Raw genomic sequence first — 23,291 nt, 5'->3', positions numbered from 1 at the left:
AGGTACTGTAAACAGTATAATTTAAACAATGCTTCGTTTAATTTGTCTTTTGGAAACAATTTCTCTACAGTGCTATATCTACCTTTATGCAGGTGACACGTAAAATAGTAATTAAAAATAGTAGGGAAGTGTAGTTTCTCTTATATTTTTTACAGTGAAACATAGGGAAAATAAAAGTGACCTAAAAGTATATATTAACAGTTATCAGTTATAACGTATAACCAAACGAATCGTCAATGCCAATGAAATTCAATCCACTGTCTCACTGAACAGAGTGTTTGGTACTCTAAAACCGTTTCTAATATTTACTTTTTAAGATGACAAAACACTTCAATATGTTAAAAGTCATCTCGGCGTTTTGTTCCTAATGGATTTTTTAGTATGATGTCAATACCGCCAAAAGTGCATCTTTATCCATTTCCAAACGATTGATCGGTCTACAATTATTATAGCTGTGGTATTTTTCAGCATAACGATAAAAAATAATAATAAAACGGCTCTTACAATTCCTTAGAGAAAGCTCATCTTTAGATAGCGTTTTATAAGACACTATATCATTACAAAACTAACATACATTGGGTATACACGACTTAAATAAATTGCCCATATAATCTGTTGGTTTATTATATGGGTAGTATTATAACTCCGAAATTGAAAGCTTTTATCATAAAATTGAAAAAACTGCCACAATGAGATCCATTTTGAATTTTTATTAAAAATATCATTATTTTTGTTAGTTTAGAAAAATAGTGGGAAAGTTTCTCGATTTTATAATAATATGCATTTTAAAATCGAATTTTCTGTTCTATGCAACTATACGGTTTATTTTTTCAAATGACTGATTGGTATATCGTGTTACATACAATTTTAAGGATCCTTTATACTGTTTATTATTTAGTACATCATTTTAGCAAAGCTATAGATTTTATGCACTATCACAGTATTGTAACTAAAATGGAATTTGATTTAAATGTTATTAAAACTCTGTCGTGGAATTGTATTAAATACAAATATTTCACAGTTAAATTCAATAAAGAGCAGAATTTGGCTGTAATTTTTATTTAATTATTTTAGAACTGCATCAATATTTACGATCATAAATAATAATAGGTATGTATAATATTAGGAGATCAATACAAATATTTGTTTAAAACTAATGAAACCAAATATAAATAAATAATATTTCTGTGTAAATACTATTCCCACGTTACTGAAATTATTAAACTAAAATACGAGTTATATTTTTCATATTTTTGTACGAACAAAAGTATAAATGGAATTTAATATTGATTTATATTATGTGTAATGTATAAATATGTATGCCGTTCAATAATCTTATCTATATCTACAAATGAAATAAAAAAATATTTTTTACTTCCACTCCAGCCGCCATTGTGTATAATGAATCTTAGATTGTTTTTAAAATATTATGTTCATTACTAATGAACCATTAGTATAATATTCCACCCTCCTTTAAATCATATTTGTCCAAATGTTGAAAAAACATACCTAGTTACTTACTCTAATTTTCTCGAACATAGATCGTGGTAATTTATTAGGTCAGATAATCGTTTTAAGTACTACATAATTTACTGTACATTTATTTATATTTGTTTTGAAATAAGAAACACGTCACTGTACCTATAACACAAAACACGTAAATGTGTATAGGTGCAACGTGTATAATAATATGTAAGTATATGTATATTACGTGACCTACGTGGGGTCATACATTTGTTTTTTTTCCTAAACCCAGCCTGCCCACTTTATTTTTTGCCTGAAAATTGGACCATCTGCAAGTCCAAAAAATACATTGTGCACTACCCGGTCGCCCTATATTACCGTACACATCATCTGTAGTTGATACATAGGCATAGATTAAATTTTTATTTTTTTAAAGTGAAAATGAACTTATGAAATCTCATTTTAGTTTAAAGTATAATTTACCCTAGATATTATGCATACACCATACAAATCGTGCATCAGAAAGCACATAAAGAAATATTAAAGCAATTTTTTTAACTGTCTAGATGCAACAACATGATTAGCCCTATTTTTGGATCAATTTTTAGATCTATTTTCTAATCTGAAAACGGTACAAACCATACATACACATATCTACAAATATTGCTTATTTTAACTGTTTTATTAAATATCATTTTTGTTTATAAACATATATATTATAATGTGATTTAAAATTACATGGATATTAATCAAGTTTTTATATTAAGTAATTTCAATTAAAAATATTCTATTAATAAATATAATTATTTTTAAGATTACTAAATTTAGAGTAATTAAATTTTTTTTAAGCTTCGTGTTACAATTAGTTTTTACAATTAATATTGAATAATTTTAAAAAAAAACGTTATATAACTTGAAAATAATTTAGAAATTAATTTAATAAAACACTATTATTTCATTACATTAATAATAATAAAATACGTCTTTAATTATTCCTAAAATAATAACAAAGAGGAAGTTCAATTAAATACATTTAAATAATTCATTTTAAGAACAACAATGTTTTGAGTATAGTTTCAATAACATATTTTTGTATGAGACTCGTGTGTGGTTTATAGTAAATAAACTATTCGCAAAATATATCAGAGTACAGTGAATGATTTAATGTGATAAAACATAATAATGTATTTAATAAACCTTTGTGTAAATAATATATTTTTCTAATATACAGGTTAAAATGAATATTCCAAAGTGCACACAATAATGTTCTAGGCTGTTTAAGTACGAAATTAAATTCATAAAGAAAAAAATTATTAAAAACTATTAGATACCTACTATAATATGTCTATATATTATAGTAAAAATACAATTAAAAAATTAGTTTTCAGACGTCAGACCTACATAATTTTGTGCTTGAAATAGCATATCCATGCAATATTGTAGTCATAATTATTAGTTTGCATCATAATCAATAGCACAACCAAATTTCCAAAATCGTTTATATACATTTTTATTATTATCATTGACATAAATAGTTTGTGCGTCTTCTGAACCCTAAATACTGATTCTGTATACTACGCCGTATAGTATTTGAGCGTATAGATGCAAATCAAGAGTATTGTAGTACATGACAAAACATTTATTGTTGGTTTGTTTACCTGAAGATGTTAAACATTAACTCATAACGTCAGTAGAGGTGGAGCGTTAATATTTTCATCAGCAGGGAGTCTGATATATTATTATATTTTGCTAAGTTACATTATAAAATAATAAATTATAAGGACAGATATTTTTAGTATTCACATAATATAAATACCATGAATATTTTAAAATATAATATAGGTATCAATTCCGTGTAATGTATAAAAAAAAGTACTTACATAGTTGCATAGATATGGCATAACACACGCAAAAATATGGATTTCAAGATATCAATATGAACATAACGTTCGGCATTGATTTAATATAATTTTAGCTAATTTTTAATGATGAGTAGTTTTTTCAGTCAAGTTTAACTTTAATGTCCAAATGCAGGGTTTAAGCCAAAACGGCTTGACGTCAAACGGCCCCGCCAAAATGTCCCATTCACACACGCAAATAATATGTAAATAATTCATGGTCATAGAGAAGACGATGGAAACTTCGCGTGACTTCGACAAAAAATTAGCTGGAGTAGATATTAATATTATATACATCAGCCATGTACTGCTGCAATGAATAACGTCAGTACGTGGATCCTCTCTGAAATGTTTACTATTGTTCTCATTATATACTATTGTCATCAACAACAAGACATAATTTTAGCCGACTTAATTCAACTTAATACTCTTTGATTGGCGGGGAGTGCTAATTATATTTTTACCAACCAACGTTAAGCACATCAAATACATAGGTTATAACCTACAGATATACAATTCTCGAGCCATTTTATTAATATACTACGCTCGTTTACGCGACACGAACAAATAATATTAGAAAATATAAGAAATCAAACTTCAAGTGTAACTGATAGAATCATGACTAATAATAATGAATACGATGTTCACATTTTTTTCTGTACCTAGTTATTACCCATTTATATTTAGAGATTTAGTGCAGAGGCAAACTCCTAAAGTTCTACGATAATTATCTTAGGATCCTATAATAGTCAATAAGTAAGCAATTCAAATTGAAATTATTGGAATTAAAGTTTATATCATGCGTTTTTCATTATAGTTATGCACTTGTAATAATGTTTGATTTCAATTTTATACCGAGAAGTTGATAAAATATTTGAACACCATTTTATGGAATTGAAGTTGTGAAATCTTAAAATCAATCGGTTATATTATATTATAATCGTAATACTTCCTATAGAAGGCCTCTGAAATCTGTTAAACCTGCATTTTATTTTAGTTATCTTATACTATCAATTGTTTTTATTGTTCTTTTTTCATAACAAATTGAATAAAAAAAAACTTATAAACTAAAAACCAAAAAAAAAATTGTTATATTAAGAGAAAAATGCCGAAGGCAACATTAAAATGGCATATCATTCCTACATTAGTAATGATTAAACTAGTACAATAATGGTCTTAAATGTATTTATCTCAATAATTTATTCAGCTAGTTAACTATCAAATTTAATGGATACTATACAGTAGTATTAAAGTTATTAACTAATTACTAACCAGCAATATATTTTTAGATCTGACATAAATGCTTTAAATTAATACATCAATTGTTACACGAAATTGTTTAAATTCATATAATTATGAAACCTGAACAATATTTTTTTTGGTAACATCTATTTTTCATATATTGGATAATTAATATTAAGTAATAACTATTAACATACAACAAAGATAGTGGAAATTCATAAGACAATTTAAAAATAATAAAACATGTTTCATTTTAAGGAACGGATTAAATATAATTTGTATAACACAAAAATATAACAATTTTAACTCGATTATCAAAACAATGAAATAGTAGTAAAGTACCTATACATATATTATGATAATAACGTTAAATAAAATTTTACAAATGTAAACGATCTGTATACATATTGTACTCATTTACCAAAAAAGAGCAATCGTTTTTAAACAATAATATGAATTTATTTATTTATATATTTATTTATTATAAATAATATTTACGAAATACAAAAAACCAAGTATTTAAGGATAACCTAAATATAAATAAAACTAGTAATAAAATAGAGCCAATAGAGTTTAATAATTTTAATTTTAAGTGGATTCTTATTTTATATCAACAGTACTAATTTCTCATCGTATTCAGTAAATCGATTGTGCTTTTAAAACAGATTTTAATTTGATTACGATTTGACTTTAAATCGACTTTTTAATTTATTTTTTCACCTCTTTTTCTTCAAAACATAAATTGTATTCGGCTAAATGTAGAAAAATTAATATAAAAGAAAGAAATGTCTGTGTGTGGTTAAGTTGTTGTTAAATGTAAAGTATAGTTTCAGAAATAATATCCAATACATTTATAAATATATCAACAGGTATGATAAGCAAAATGTACACACTTTTGTAAGGAAAAATCGTTCTTTCGCGCGACTGCGTGGTATTTACAATACTAAAATTATGCGCATGTGCGTGAAAAAATGACACTTTATGAATTATGATAAGTGAACACTCATGATCATTTACTAGGCACATAACCACATATTTTCTATATAGAGCTCTTTTTAACGGACCATATGGAACAGGAACACCCTTAGGTAGTATATTTTTAATTCCGAAGAAACTATTATTGACACTCTTAAGTCTACGGACAACAAACTACAAACTATCATATTAAGTGCATATTTTTTTTAAAAGTAGTACCTATTCTAGCATTATGATTAATTTAATAAATTGTGATTTTAAATAATAATTATAATTAGGAATGGGAATAAGTAGTAGTCACTGAAATTCATAATTAATTATTAGATTTTTTGACAAAAAGCAAGATTTTTATCAAAACAATTAAAACCGCACCAGATTTTCAAAGAAACGAAATGAAAAAAAAACCCACAACAAAACAATTAAAACAATTCTAAAATATTATTATTCTATATTATTTTGAATAATTCTAACGCAAACTTTAAAGTAAAAGTATTGTATGAAAGAAAACTGCTTCTGGCTCTGTGCACCAAATTAAATTCTATGGCAGTGGTATCACGTGCTATTCATTTATCTATATTTTACGCCTAATTTATTAAAAAAATTTAAATGATCTCCAGATCCGAAAACTCTGTTCGAAAATGTGGTCCCTCCTGTATCTCGGTCGGAGAGGTTCTCGAGTACAATATAATATAGTATCGTACATTGTTCGCATATATATAGATAAGCATCGCTATGTATAGTATACACCGCTTATCGAACGACGGAGTGAATCTTTGCGTAGATAAAAGACGATGATCTCTCGGGCTCCGAACTCTCATTTTAATTAAACCGTTTTAACGTGCTTGTGTAATCCGTATAATGCCAAGGTAAAACATCTGCAGTATACCTATATTATATTATATTGTATTATATACACCGATCCCCGAAAACCAAAATGGCTTATAATAATATTCAAGCGAATTATCCAAATTGCGTATTAACACGGCGGATATAATATACCACTTACGACCGTGTACCAGGTTATACTCGCAGTCCCGGCATTCGATAGCTACGCATTGGTTGTGCGGGGGAGGGTCAGTAGTGTATATAATATAATAGGTATGGCCTTACGCCAGTGATGTTCCCATAGGGTTATACTATCATTATATTATAATTTATATGTACCTCGTGGTTTTGTTTGCAGAAAATTCATTGATGTAAGGCGCGTATTACCTATGCCTTACACCTATTTTCGAGCAATTCACAAGTAAAAAAATAACTCGTGAACCCGGGGAAGTATCCCGTCGGTGTTCATTCTGCCGAATATTGGTTCTCACAGACCTGTAGGTTGATTACACAGGAATTATGGACATCAGGTATAATAGAACGGGTATCGGCTGGCCTCTTTGAACAGTACATTGTCGACTTGTTTCATACATCGATTTTTATTAAATTCGTGTCTAATATCAAAACGAAAACAATGTTATTTTAATTATATTGGTGATAATTGCACAGAACTATCCACCCCTGTTATTAAACTCCGACAAGTACGCCTGTACACCTACAGCTATACGTACATATACCTACGTCGCATAAAACTACCGAATGGAATAACGACGTGGAATACGACGTATCACATATTATATAATATTTTATTCGTTTGGTTGACTTTTTTTACGCTTTCTCATCAAACCCTGCAAAAGAGATTTAAATTGTTCATCCTTATTTTATAACACTAATTCATACATATCACATATTATAGGCACGGTATAGTCTAACGATATAGTCGTTCCGCGCACGCACATTCAGACGTCCAGATTATGTCATCCAGAGGGTTCCGATACTCAACCGAGCTTGGCCCACATCGATCAAAGAAAAAAGAATACAGTCCTATTTTTTTATCAAATATAAATAATAATATTGCGAAAAAAAGTATCATAATTTTATAAACTATACCAATTACTGTAATGATGGTTTTACTATTATATTTTTTAAGTACAGCAAAATAATAAAACGTTAGCTAAAATCAAAATATAAAATATGTTATATAATGCAGATAAAACTAGGTAGGTACTACGATATAATATGTATGAAATAGATTATAATTTAGTGTCCAAATATATTTATCTTAATTGTAATATAATGTACGTTAAACTGTTAAAGTGAGCATTTAAAATAATACGTAATAATATGTAAAATTAATCATTAGTGTACTTATACCTATATAGGTACTAAAAAAAGTATGAACAACCATATTTTGATGACCAATGCATCTCATTGAGTTTGTTCTTGTAGTCGACTCTTAAACAGCGTCACTGACGCCTCCAGCCAAGTGTTTGCACAAATGTTCTACGTACAGATACATTTTTAAATAGGTACTTACTTTTAGAAATAAATAAGTGACTCAAATCTTAAAATATTTTTACAAATCAATAAAACAATATAATTCAATGCATTCGTAAATATTATTACACTATAATAAGAAATGGAAATACAACAGTTAACATTTTTATATCGAATCCATCAGAAAACCCAAAATGCATTAACAACGAACATATAACAATCACTGTGGATAAAAAATAAAATAATGACCAAAAATATTTGAGGGACAAAGGTACGGTGGTGAAACACCCTTTACAGCCGTATTTAGTGCAACAACATTCGCGGGCCCTCCCGCGTCCACCCACCCGCTGCATCCGGGCTTTTCATCATCACCACTTATCACTACCCCCGTTCTGCTCACCCTGTCACGGCAGAAATCATCGTCGTTTGATCCACGTTATTCCTCCTCACGTCAGCCGTTTCCGCTAGACGTTTTCAAGACAACGATGACGACGACGACGACGACGCCAGGAAACGCTCGCGCGAGCAGCGGATAGATTAATGAGAAGCCGCCGCCACCGTCGTCAATTGTTATCCACCATCCGCCTCACGAAATACCAGAAACTGTGTGTACCGCACATGCACTCACTGCCAACAGTATAATAATAATTTGTGCGAGTGTGCCTACCTCGCGTGTTCGCGTAACACCGTGTCGTCCTTGCGGAACTTAATTATCACTCGGAGTCGTAATGCATTTAACCACCGTCGTTTTACTCAACCGCATTATAATTATTGTATTATTATAAAGCGTACAGGTATACCCACGCTTTTTTTCCCCACCGTGTCCCGTCTTGTTTCAAAGTTTATTGCGCGTAATGGTTTGTAACATTTAATAATACAAATTATGATACCATTGAATCGTGAGTATCAGTGGTGAATACAACCGATAGTTTTTAAATGGGACTTATAATTATTCGTATACGCGTCAAAACAAATTTTCAAACTATTAACGTTAAACAAAATAAAAAATAATTAATTCTCAAAAACAAAAATAAAACACAATAATGTTGTGCGTGTAGTGTATCTTTATATCGATAAGTTAAAAGTATGAAATGAATCGTCCACTCAAGTTTCAAAGTAGTTTCAGGTACATTATTATCCATTAGTCAATTAGTGTATACGGTGTATAGGTACTTATTAGTGTCAGTTAATAGTTCATACAGTCCACCTTAAAACCAATATCGTGGTTGTATAATATTATATGGATGAAATAAGTATAATAACTAATAATATAATCATACATGTGGTTACAGTGTGGTATATTGGACGGATGTTTCAGTTCGTTTTTTACAGTCTGCACTTTTGCATAAGAAGTAATAGTTTGAACTTTGAATAGGTAATAGCCGATAAGTATATATTTTTATATAATGATAAATAGACTTGTAAGAGAACTCTTGGCAGAGTTATCATTATGTTTAAGTTATTTTCATTTGAGTCTTACACGCTAATTAGTATATATTAACTAGGTATTGTGCACTAACTGCGTTTGAGACGTATAATGTTTCAAAGTGCAAACTAAACTACCTAATGTGCAATTCGCTTGGAGACTGTCGTAAACGCAATTTACCAAGTAGTCATGCAGGGTAACTCGTATTGTAATTATTATTTAAGCTACAAATTATAATGCAATACTAAGAAATCGATTTCATGTGTTTCTTGTATATGCGATGTTAAAAATTCATTATTTAAATTATCTAAAAAATTAAAATAAAAACCATTTCATTGACGTGGACATATTGTAGAGGTGTAATTAGGGTCAGTAAATATATTAAAATAATCCATCCTAATAATAGGTATTGAAGTACATAATATTATGAAGTGATATGTTTTGGGACCACAACAATAATGCCCTGTACATGCAATTATATTAACAGCAACCATATCTAATTTAAATGGATGTATTGTATTATCATAGCAATCATCTATAAGAAAATAAAAGTTCAATCAAATTACTTCCTTTAATTAAACAAAAAGGTCTATATTTTAGTAAAATATTTTATTCAGGGTTAAGCTTAGGGAGAGCTAAGTACTCTTAAAATCCTTCCACTCTCCCTAATTGTAGCTGAGCAGTGAACATATTTTACATATTCTTTTTAAAATACAATTTAATATTTTGTTTCTGTACGGAATGTAAAAATAATACATTTGTTCAGTGTTGAATACCTAACAAGTCATTTGCTAATAGAATGACACATTTGACTCAAAGTGCTTATCGACATTTCAATGTAGAATTAATGCATTCATGACTATACCGAAGCTTCATCTTGCATAGATCGGCTGCAAATTCGATGTAGGACTGTTTATCGATACAAATTTTTGAACGAATTCTGATTTTACATAAATTCAGTAAAAAATGTACGTGCCTTAGGGCTAAGTATTTCAATACATTTGTTATGTTCGTATGCGGAAATAAAAAAACTTTCCGACTACGCAGTTTCAGCTCAGCGTCGCGGAAAACTGTGAAAATTCTAACGCTCTTTCTTGAGATGTCAACAATAACGTCGTTTACGAACCTTTTACATTGGAAGTTCAACGGGCATCAACTTACAATTCATACACCTGACACGCACGCACGCACGCACATACACGAGTTGGAAGAAAAACGATTTGAATATTTTTCATTCTTATCAAACGCGTTCGCATTATTATATTATATATATTTTTTTTAAGTGATTCAGAACAAGTGTCTTGGCATTTATATATAAAATATAAATGTGTATGTGTGTGATATATACACACGAGGTAATAATGTTTCCGTGTATGAACATTTCCAACACATTTCCCCGGGCCTCCCTCTCACCGAGATTATGATGAATGGGCCTATTCGCTATTACTCGTCACCGCCGCCTCAGGTCCTCTTCCCTCCTTAACCTTTTCTAGTGTTTTGTTGTTTTTTCACCTGCCGATTTATTTTAGTCATTTCTCCACATGTCTTGTCATTTCAATTTTTTTTTTTTTTGTTACTCTAGACACGCACTTGTATATTTATATATATATATATATATATATATTATGTAGGTACACAGTAAACGAGAGAAATTTATTTCGTAAGAATAGTTCCCCACCATGCTCACGCACACACACACACATACACGTATACGAGTAATCGTAGGGAAAAAATAAAAAAGTGCAAAAAATATGACATCCGACTGACAAGCCGCTTCGAAGTGTTTGGGCGGCATTTACAACCGTATTGTCTCTACCACGAATACCATACGCACCGGAACAGATCGATAAGCATAGACCCGGAACGGTCAACAGGTTAACACTGCCGCAACTATCGCCATCGCCGTTACCGACGGCACCGCCACCGATGTTACGCAAATTGCGTTCATCGTGTATAATAATAAGTAATAACCATTGCCGTCACCACCGCCGCCCACCTCGTCGAGACCGCCACTTGAGTTTATTGATATTAAAATATTCAAGTATAATAATAATAATAATAATAATAATAATACCACTATATTGTTATAGAGCACGCTGTTGCAATCGCATTTCACTATAGAGAGTTCTTGTTTTGAAAGAGTACACAATGTCGGTCTACGGTACCTATCCTATATTTATCATCACGGATGAGTACGTTATGATAATACACCTACGCTCGACCATTTTCCCCGATCACAGCGGGTTGTCGTGGCCAGATGCACCGATCTGTTTTTAAACCACCGGAGTAAAAAACATAGTTCAGTCATTCAGTATAACAATGATCTAGGTCATAGACAACTGGTCATCTATACCAATGACCGGTGCAAGTTATTATTGTCAAGATGTAGCGTGATTGCGATTAATGCGTACCTTTGTGGCGTTGCGATGATGTGATCGTATTTATATATTATTTATACATAATGAATTTAGTTCAATCAAAGCCTTTAATTGTTATGAAATCAGTAAGACAGCTTTAGTTGTGATTGGTTATAATTATATTGATTCAGGGGCTTCTTGGGGTCAATTTCTCCACGGCATAGAGGGAGCGAAATAAATCGTATATTTTTTCTAAAAGACTTAAAGGAAAAACACATTTAACTGTGATGATAGAAATATAAAAAAAAACATCACATGGGGCACAAAGGCTCTCGTCGTCATATGGATGTGGCACAATGCCACAAGTGAATGGAGATAGTCGAAGATTCACATGAAACTATTATTACACTAACTCCAGGTATAAAAAACAACCAGTGACCGGTCAGTGTTATAATTTTTATTAATACTCAGTTCTTCGTCATCTACCGAGAGAAAAAAACAACGGGGGCCGACCCATCCGTTACGACTGTAGAGTGCAACGCAAAATGATTTCTTCTCTTTGCCCACATTAAACAATAAGACTTAACCACACCATTTAAGTGCGAATAGTACTACCAATAGGTAGTAGTATTGCGGTACCTAGTGTTATAGTAGTAGTAGTAGCTAGAAGCAGTATTGAATTAATAGTAGTAAAGGTCAGTAGAATTTGTATTAATTATAATAATATAGTGTATGTTATTATTCGTATCATTCAGAATGTTTACGACTACCTACTTGATGATTAATGAAATGTAGAGTGGCGCAAAACCGTCGTCAATGACCCGGACCGTCGCGGTAACCGATAATTTAACATCAGCGTCCGTCCGTATTGTAGCTGCTTGTAAATATAGTGCCGCTTCCTAGCTACGTCGTAATTACACTTATTCGGTTTCAAGCAAGAAAGGCTCTCGTAACGCGAAATATTAATCTATGTATGTATATGCATGTATTTATATTTATGTCTAGTCGAGTTTCACGACCATGCAATATAAAGGCTAATAAAATGCATCACGCTGTTTGTTTTACTGTGCGGTTTTAAGAAGCCGCATACATTTCAATAATTGAAGAAACTCTAAAATTTCATTTTTACATTACGCGTATGCGTATGAATATGCTTTAAATCCACCAATTCATTTTAAAATGCACGAGCATTATCGAGCACCACTTGAAACATATCTTGCAAAACAGTTATAGTAATATTATATATAATCAAGAATTTGTATTGTTTTTCCTTAAACATAATATAGGTACCTGTAGCTATTATTTAAAAAAAAAGTTATCATTATTGTTTGTTTCAAATTTCTAATTTATATTAATGCTGTTTCTGTAATTTTTCAGAAGCCACCGAGAGAGAACGCTCCAAAAGTAATTGTACTGTAAAATATGTGGGGGGTGACAGCTGTTAGTTACGTGACTTGAATACCGCAATAGTGACATTTTCCAACTCATGCCGTGGTATGAAAAACATGTTAATGTTTCACATGAATACTACGATAAAATATAATCAAGTTTGATTAAGTAAAAACTTAAGTTCGGACTCATGGCGAGATTAATTTGTAGTTCGTTTTAGCACCAAGTTTGTTAATATTAAATTATACAAAACTCACTACTATTTCTTGTTTATTGTACATAAATTTAAAATATTTTTTTAAACTAAATATTATTGTATAATTGTATACGATCGATGGAAAATAATAAATATATAATTGTCAGATGTCAACAAAATTATTTTTTAAAAAATACACGGGGAAGACAATACAAATTATAACATTTTAAAATAAATTAAATTTTTTTGATTATTTTGATGAAACTAAGATTTGGGATTGAAAAACACTTTGATGCTAACAATCCGTTATGAAATTATTATTTTACATAATAATAATATTATACGTATAGAGTAAGTGTAGTAAATTTCCAAAGTATAAAATATAATAATATGCAAATAGAACATATTTTCTAATACAGCTTAAATATAAAATAAATTAACTACTTATTATTAATAGTTGAATAACCATGGTGCAGATTTAGAATGTGACTTGTCCTAGATAAAAAAAAGTCAGTAATCATATATTTAAAAAAAATGCAAATTTGAGTTTTAAAAACCTTAAATTAAATAGCTTTAATGGCTGTCAATTGAAATTGAATAAATATTTATAAGATTTTATTATTTAGTTTATTGCATGTATTTTCATTCAAATGTTTGAGTCGCGTAGCATTCCATGCCCAATGAGAAACATCTAACCCATGACGTTCTCAGATACTACGAATACTTACGGAGAATACACGATTTCATTCTACGAAAAATAAGCTTTTTAATCTAATAAAAGTGTAACGTTAAATAATAAAAACAAAAAAAAACAACTCATATTCAACACAACAGACAAAGTAGAATAGTATCGCTATATCTTCATATTTTTAATGAGTATTATAGCGGTCTAGATCGATGGTAGCTTTTTTTCCATCCAGTTTCTCATTTTTTCCCCTCATTTCTTTAGGTACGCACGCGTATAGTTATATAGTGCATTCAATCTAATAACGACCCGTATACACAAGACAAGGAATTTAATAAAGCATAAACAAATCGAATTAAGGTCTTTCCTTACCATATATAGGGTATTATGCGAAATTCCCCCGAGTTCTAAACATCGTACGCACGAAAAAAAAATGAACGCTATTTTACTATATAATAACGTCAAGTCTTAAATAAATACAAATCGTATAGCCATGTAGGGTTTTCAAAATCATGTGCGGAGTCAAACACAATTTCCGAAAGATCCTTTCATTTTATCATCTATAAACACGTACTTATACGTGCAAGGTCGGGAGGACACCCAAACCGAATTGAACTCAGAGATTACAACTACGGATAACGAGAAACTCAAAATTGGCATTTAACTTTGAGACAATTTCGTTCACACGAAAACTGGACCTGGTGGATTGCGGGACTAGATCCGATTTTCAAATGATTTTGATATCCAAACCAAGTCGCATCCAATCTACAGATCAAACCATACATTTTGGGTTTATTTATTATGGCATATAGCAGCAACTGGCTGGTATGTATTTGGTATCTACTGCTTTTACCTAAATTAATATCTCGACTTTTACATATTGTGGTATATGTTAGTATAATAAAAAATATATTAGAATATTGAAACATTGGTAAATGGATAATAATTTAAATTTAATATCATTTTTTTAAAAAAAATTGTATACGAACATTAGTAAATAGTTAATTTATCCATATTTATCAACTTTAAAATGTCAAATGTAATTTTAAAAAAAAAAGGTTAAGGTGGGTCGAAAATGTTATACATATAGGGCATATTGTAAGGCAATGTATATTTTTACTTAATAAATCCATTATAAAGCTCATTTAATTTAATTAGTGAGGTGTCATTATCAAAGATATTGTGTGAGCTTGATGAAATGTAGTATTATATTAAACCATTGACATTTTATGAAGTCGACCGTGAATAAAATGAATACTTAAAAATGTGAAGTGTATAAGTATATTTAAATATTACAGTTGAGAGTCACGGCTGCTTTTATAAAAATAATTACGACGAGTAGTTTCCATTTGACAAAACACTAATTACGAGTAAATAATATGGTCAATGTCATATTTCCGTCAATTGTTTTTAGTTATGTAAAAGCTATAATAAAATAATATGAACTGTTTTTATGTTGTAAGCAAATGTGAGTAAAATACAAAGTATTTATTTGGATTTGATGACCTAGTAGTTCCAGGAATACATCTAAAAGAGATCGATTTTAAATGGATTCAAGCATTCCCAAAAATGTATATAATTAACAGTATTCATTTTCCAATTTTTAAGTTTGTAAAAATATACTTAAATTAAAATTGTTTTTTGTATACATTTAGGGCATTTAGGCATACTCGATCTCTAAATCTAGATCCGATCAGTTGCTCAATCTCAATAATCAATTCCGACAAAAAAAAGCCTTACTGTAAAAAGTCAAAGGTAGTATACGATTTATTTGAAATGCCAGACAGCAAGATATCTATTATAGATGTAAGTATATAAATAAGTATAATATTTGATAATGCAGATATTAACCAGTCACGGTATTAGGACGAGTAATTTTAAGTCATGGAATATAAGCAACTTCAATTGGATTTAAAAAAAATATATACATTTAAATAAAACATTTTTTAGAATATCATAATACTATTGTTTTTCAACCACTTAAATTATATTGCCTGCTTTAGTTTGTCTATTTTATTTTATTTAACGATCGTAGTAAATATCTTTAAATTACATCCCAAACCGTTTTCATTTATAATTTTTTTTTTTTGTATTAAGGCTTCAACTACTAAGGTCATTTGCCTGGTACTTTGTGTATGTGGGGGGGGGGCGATTGGTAGGAACACATTTTTATGTGTGGCAAGGATGTGTTGCTAAAAACCCGGATGGTCACCCATCCGAGTGCTAGTAACGACAGCCGGTACGTACGTTCATAGCGTTGCCGCAGATTGAGCGTACGACCGCGTCTCATCAAGCCAACATTTCTAATTTGTATTAGAACTATACCTATGTGTTTTAAATCTATGATTTATCTAAAACCAGTTATATTATAGTCTTTGATGCTTTTGTGTACTAAACAACGCACTGGTCACGGATTTCGACTGAATTTGGTTTTAGTTTTAGTCCCCCGAGCAGGAAGTCGTCGGCTTTCCACCTCTGACCATCAACTCTAATCCCGGTGGCACACTTAGAACGAGGGATGGCCAAGACTAACCAAGATATTATTCACTTTATTTTCTAAAATTTCAACAGACGTTAACCAAAAACTGTAGTAAGTCATCATCATGGTATAAAATATTGTCGGTAGTCAAGTAATCGTGCATACAAAATCGATTTGCGCAAAATGTGAAAAGGGGATCCAAAGCCTTCCATAAAAATCAATATCACTAAAAAATTTAAGACAACAACGCTAGCCTAACGCTAGCCTATAATAAACAAGGAATAACTGAATTATTTCGTAACGATATCGGTTAGATTTGTTGATTTACGATTTTTATTTTTGTATTTTTTGTTTACTTTAGTTATTTACAGGTAAAACATTGTTTACCATTAAATAGTCATACCGGCTAATGGAAGTAGTGTACTAGAATACTAATAAGTACATGGTGTGTATAAATTATACATATATATGACATTTATTAGTCTCTTTTTACATTATATAGTAGGTAGGTACAGCTAAATCGTTTGAAAGCTTAAAATATAAAAATAATTTGGTGAAAATATTTGAATATTTTACGAATTGTAATTTGTAAATGATTAATAACTCTATATTATACCAAGTCAAGGATTGTCACGGCTGCGAAACTTTAATGACTATAATAAAATAACACCATGTTTACACGGAGCGTTTATCGATCTGCTAGAATAATTTAATATTTCCCTTTACTTTATTATCAGAATCATTTTATGTGGGCATACATCCAACATCGTTTTGATCCCTGTGTAGGTGTTTAAAGTTTAAACCAGAGGGACTATTTGCATACAAAAATGTATTCCAAGCAATCGTGGGTGTTCTTCTTTTAAATTAAAATGTATTCCTTTTTAAAACTCAGATTGGTTTTACTCGAAATTACATTTTCAAAACCATTATTAATTTTTTTGTGTCACATGTAGTTTCTACGAACTCTGTAACTCTGAATTTTAACTATTGCATTTTATAATTTTTTTACAATCACAACAACTCGATCGTTTTGGATCATAATTTATATACAAAATATGGTGTATTTATGTATTTATTGATAAATATTTTATATAAAACATTTAAAAAAATGTATAACATCTTCGCGACCAGTTAAAATTTGTAGGTACACAAAGATAAACCTAAATGTATTGTTGCCTATAATATGTATTTTAAAATGTATATTCTTGAAAGTTTAAACGGTTTGTATTGTTCAGATGATTCCGATCCTTGACCTGAATTTTTAAACATTAAGCGTTGGCTTCACAATTTGCAGATTTGTTTCTCAAAAAGATTAATAAGTGAAAAATAAAATATCATTAATAACGGTATTGGTTAGTATAAAATCATTAGAGAATAAAATATGAATAGTCGTAAAGATTAAAAACTTGTTCCGGTGAACAAGATTATTATATCACCGTGTAAAAATATGCTTTCAGGAATATTTAACTTTAGGCAATTTGAGATAAAACAAAACTTATATAATATACAGAGTGTTTCACTAACCGTGCTCGCCCATTTTCAGGGCTGGGCAATATCTTCGATACAAGTATGTTAGATACAATATTTATGAAATATAGAGTATTTTATTATTATTATTATTTATTCATGTAATTTAACAATATATTTATCATAATATATTTATAATATTATACTTAATTAATATTTGAAATTTTAAAGTTAAATGGATTTAATGTTTATTGTCGTGTTATATACGCTATTCGACATGACACCTATAATTTATTTTTATTATTATTTATTCATTTAATATTAAGCGATTGACTTATTATAATATATTTATACTTAACTAATATTTGGAAATTTAAAGTTAAATGCATTTTGTCTAGATTCACAACCTACCTAATTGTGTATAAATAAAATTAAAAAAAAATCATATGCGTCATAGGCTATGGCTAATTTTTTCAAATGCGTCGAGTATCGAAATATTTAAAATTTAAGTATCAAGTATCTAGTATCTCGATACTCCAAATCCAAGTATCTAGTATCTAGTATCTAGTATCGCGATACTGATTTTTGAGTATCTTGCCCATCCCTGCCCATTTTTCTTTTAAAATAATACAGTTATTCGAAATATGATTTTTGTAATACTCAAGTATACTCAAAGACCATATTTTCAAACTATTGAGATTTTTTGTACTACTTAAGGAGTGTCCATTGGGGATAAAAACTCCTGTTTTTGAAGTGAGACCCTTTATTCAACTGTAAATTATTAAGCCGGTAATTTTTCTACAATTGATGATGTATCAAAATCAAAATGTTAACAAGTTGTGTTTGAACTTTTAGCTTTGTGTACTATAACTTATATTTTATATTATAGACTCATGAAAATGGGTTTGGAAGACATGGTATATGGCAATGGTAATTTGAGAACATTTGTAATTTATTTCAATTCATCAACATTTATATAAATTATGAATTTGTAAAAATGTGGTAAAAGTGATAAATCCCAGACCCAATATATTACATCCATTTCATACTTTTGTGAAACCATTTTTTTAAAGACTATTAATCATTAAAATAAACATTTTAATTAGTAAGTATAACTAGTAGTTCAAATTTTGAATTTGGAGCATCGTCGTTTAAAAAAATATAGCCACTATTTAATTTACAGTAAAAATTTTGATTTATAATTTTTAAAAAAAACAGAAGTTTCTATCATCTTAGGACTCAAGACACTCCTTGAGTAGTACAAGAAATCTATAGGAATTTAAAAAAAAAATTTAAGAAATATATTTGAAAACTTCAAAAAATAGCATTTATATAAAAAATGATTAAATGGAAAAATTATGGTAAGCATTATTATTGAATTACTCCGTTTATAAACCGTTAAATGCTTTATTAATCAATTGATCAAATAAAAACTTGGCTGTTAATTTAAATAACTTGACGCATCAATCGATATTGGAATATCGTGTTAAATTACATTTTACCAATTTTAGTTGAGTAGTACATATACTCAGACATTAAATTAATAAATAACACATAGGTACAATAACAAGAGTGTAAACTTTAAATACAAACGTGTATGTACCTACTTAATATAATATTATGTTTACTACAATGTATAGTGTCAAAATTAATATGATCAAATGTTTGACAGCCTAATTAATGTAAAAAGTATGACTTAAAAGCACAATTAAATCATCCAACTCATTTTTGGATAATTAACCCCCAACATTTGAACAAAATTGTTTTACTTGTCATGAATAGAAAGCGAGTTTAAAATACCATGATATTGAAACATATAACAACCTTAGTTTCAAAATCCCATTATTATTAAGCTTATTTAAAATTTGTTATTGTGTATGAGATTATCAAAGCTGTTAGCTAAAGCAATTTTTTGTATTTATAATAATGAATTAACGAACACCGTATTCGCAAGACTGAAGACACGTGACATTGTTTTCACTAAAGTCAAAGTTGAAAAGGAAGTATTTCTAAAGACTTTACTTCAATTAATTGGTTTAATCACGACGTAAGAACGTCCTAAACTTTGTAAACCGCTAATTATAATTTATAAACAATTTTAATACACGCTCAGATATGATTGATTGTATTTAATGTCATTATATATATTTTAAAGTATAATAATTATAGCGTAGCATTGTTATCGTTGATTGTCAAAATAACAATTTAACGCATTATATATTGTTGAGTATTATTTAATTTTATATTTATTCGACTATCAAAAGAAAAAACATATCATTTTTACAATCACGTAATTTTACATTCTAATAATTGGAGTAAAAAATTGATTATTGATAACGGTAAAAAACCATATTATTTTTTTTTAACGAACTAATTGTTGAGTATTTTTGTAGATCAAAAAAAAATTGTATTGATTTTGATTTAATTTTTCTCTTTCAAATTATAGCTTAACTAGACTTGGTAAACAAACAAATGAATAATAAAATACCAACATAAGCTTGAATCCGAGGAATCGTCAGCAGGCTCTATTTAAACACGGCTTCGTTCTGAGTCGATATTTAATTCGACGGTTCAATACAAAATGAGTTTATTTATAATGAAGTAACAACAATAGACCACAAAATGCAGCTGAGCCGATTCATTCGAATCGAGATGAATGCTCAACACCTGGTCTCAGCTGAAGTCCGGCAGGGCTTTATGTTTCGTAATACGAGTTCGATACCCGATATTATACACTCACTAGTTGTTTACCAACAATATTATGAATTTGCAATATATACTGCAATATTAATTAATCTAAGCTCGAAACAGAGTGTAAGTAATCGATTGCCATTAAATCTTTAATAAATCTGACATTTTTAAACGTCCTCACTTCATTAACAACTTTTCTAATTAGTATATTAATTAATATTTTAACAAATTGTTCTTAGTTTTCTTTAACATCTTCAAATATTAGTTTATTTGAATTTGAAAGTATATTTTTATATTATAATTAAAATACAATCCTTATAAGAACCATACTTTTAGATAATATGCTACAATATTTTTATGAATTTAGGAATACTGTTTTTTTTTTTAAACTAAAACTTAATACTTTGAGTTATGATTGTAGATTTGGTAATTTTTTTAAATGACTTACGCTGTAGTCGGTTGTTTATTTGTATTATCTTCTGGCGGAGACGCTGGACTAGAAGTAGGGCTGTTCTCTGCCGGATTCTGACGATTACTAGCACTATTCAGCTTGGTGGTCACTGAAAAAGAATGATTTTAAACTTATTATTAACTTTCATTTAAGTACAAAACTAACGATGAAAGTAATAATATTACGATGTATTATCTTTTAAAAATAGCGATTTCGGAACACTTCTTAGTGATGAATTATAAGTAAGTGTATACCTATATAAATATGTTTTCTGAACTTATTAAAAGTGCTAAATTAACACAAGTAAAATTATTTAAAACCCTGTTGTTTCATAACAAACTAAAATGTCCAAATAATATCGTCTATGCTGCTGGGATATTGAGCCGTTGAGAGGCCCGGGAGGTTCTCAGTGGGAGGCGACACAGTCACGACCTTAAAATCAGCCTTTACCATCTTATCACTACGTTTATAACTTAAATTAATTACATTTTTTTTTGTACCAAACTTACTTTACTTTTTCTTATTGTTTATTATAATAATTAGCAATCCTTTTGCTATTTATTGATATAAAATACTTTTAGAAATATAGAATATGGATGTGGACTCCCTACATTCAATGTTCAAACACAAACATCTTTAAAGACACTATTTCTCCATCGAACATCACGCACACAGAGCATGCGACTGCTGATAATATAATGCAAATTAAATATAGTTGGTTTCTTTTGAGCTGTCACGATTAAAATTTAGACGACGTGACATAACAAACGGATAAACGTGGTCAAAAACTCAAACCAATAACCATCAATAATAACAGCAATGTATCATACAGTATAGCATTCAGTCAAAAGGTACTACTTACATGTAAGCTAGGTTCACACTCCAATTATAATATTATCAGTACATCGTTAATCGAATTATAATATTATGTTCTTCAGTAACTACCTATCACGAATGTATAATTTTATATTTTATATGTTTACACATCCACAATTTTATATTAAATGTGCCTCGTAATTTGTATGTATTAAGTATGAACAAATAGACATAAATTTAACCCAAATTGAATTTTTAATAGCTTGCATTTATTAATATGAAAAAATAATCAAAAATTAAATTGTATTTTTTTTTTTTTTTCGTAACGGTATAATATTTTATTTGAATTTATAAAGTTGTATTATATGGTTTATGATGCAAAATATATTTACATTATTTTATATTAGTAATACGTAATACAAAAGGGTTTATATTCTTGTTAAGTAATATAGATACCTATTACCGCCCAAAAACATGAAATGAACGTCAATGAGTAAATAATATAAAATATGTTGTTAAATCATATGTTATCCACTTAATATATTCAGGTTTTTAAAAAATAAGATCTTTTCATTCTATGTCATCACCATAAATATATTCAAACATTAATTTATTCATATTATACTAAAACATTGTCAAAGACATTTTGGGGGATTTTCGTAAACTATTTTTACAGCGAATACACAAGCATTCAGTATCCAAATTAAACCCACTATGCATTGAAAAATAAATATTGAATTGTTTTTTCAAACTTTTAGTGTTTGGTGTTCTATTTCACGTGTGGAGAGAAGAAGCTATTGGTTTTACAGATTTCAGTTTATTATTATTTTTCAGAAAACACTTTTATGGTGGTAAACCCGTTCCAAAAGTTTCATATAGAATGTCAATCGATTCTAAATTGGGGCGTAGATTGTACTTTGGGTGTTTTAAAAGTTCACAATTCCCAATAGTCTAAAAAAATCAGCGAAGAAAAACACTAAAAAAAAATAGTTTGTTATTTTTTTTTCAGTCTCTTCAATGATAATATTGCTTTCGAGTTAAGTTTGACAGCGTGAACCTTGTAATACGTACACCTGTTTGCAGGATCTCCCTAAAAATTAGGAATATATCTGTACTGCATATTTTATAAGGAGTGTAATGAGAAAATTATGCACGAGTAGATGTTGAAAATCATAAATGAACAAAAAAATAATAACAATCGTTAATTGTTTTTGTTTGGATCATAACGATCTACCAGTATACATTTTGGTAAATTAAAAATAAAATTCTATTAATAGTGATTTTTTTTATTTTATCTTTAGGTTTTTTTCATAGAACACGGGTTTGTAAATTGTAACATTACCCATTGGGTGCCATTAAAACGTTTCCGTTCCGTTAAACGATAATCCCGTTTGTATATTTACTTTCATTAGCTAATGAAAACTGCCCTTGTT

The 23,291-nt window shown here is 29.2% G+C and overlaps 1 protein-coding gene across 3 annotated transcripts in view; it reads right to left on the bottom strand.

Annotated features, from left to right (window-relative positions):
• LOC111028601 (regulating synaptic membrane exocytosis protein 1) overlaps positions 1-23,291 on the bottom strand; it is a 192,797-nt gene that overhangs the window by 102,223 nt on the left and 67,283 nt on the right. For all 3 annotated transcript variants that reach the window (XM_022307317.1, XM_022307316.1, XM_022307318.1), the window contains exon 4: positions 21,040-21,151. In XM_022307317.1, the coding sequence (XP_022163009.1) occupies positions 21,040-21,151 (112 nt within the window). The remainder of the gene's footprint in view (positions 1-21,039; positions 21,152-23,291) is intronic.

The sequence above is a fragment of the Myzus persicae genome, unplaced genomic scaffold (genome assembly GCF_001856785.1).
Source record: "Myzus persicae strain clone G006 unplaced genomic scaffold, MPER_G0061.0, whole genome shotgun sequence".
In the NCBI taxonomy this organism is placed as follows: Eukaryota; Metazoa; Arthropoda; class Insecta; order Hemiptera; family Aphididae; genus Myzus; species Myzus persicae.
Note: the sequence above shows the minus strand (reverse complement) of the source record. Positions and strands in the feature narration are given on the sequence as shown.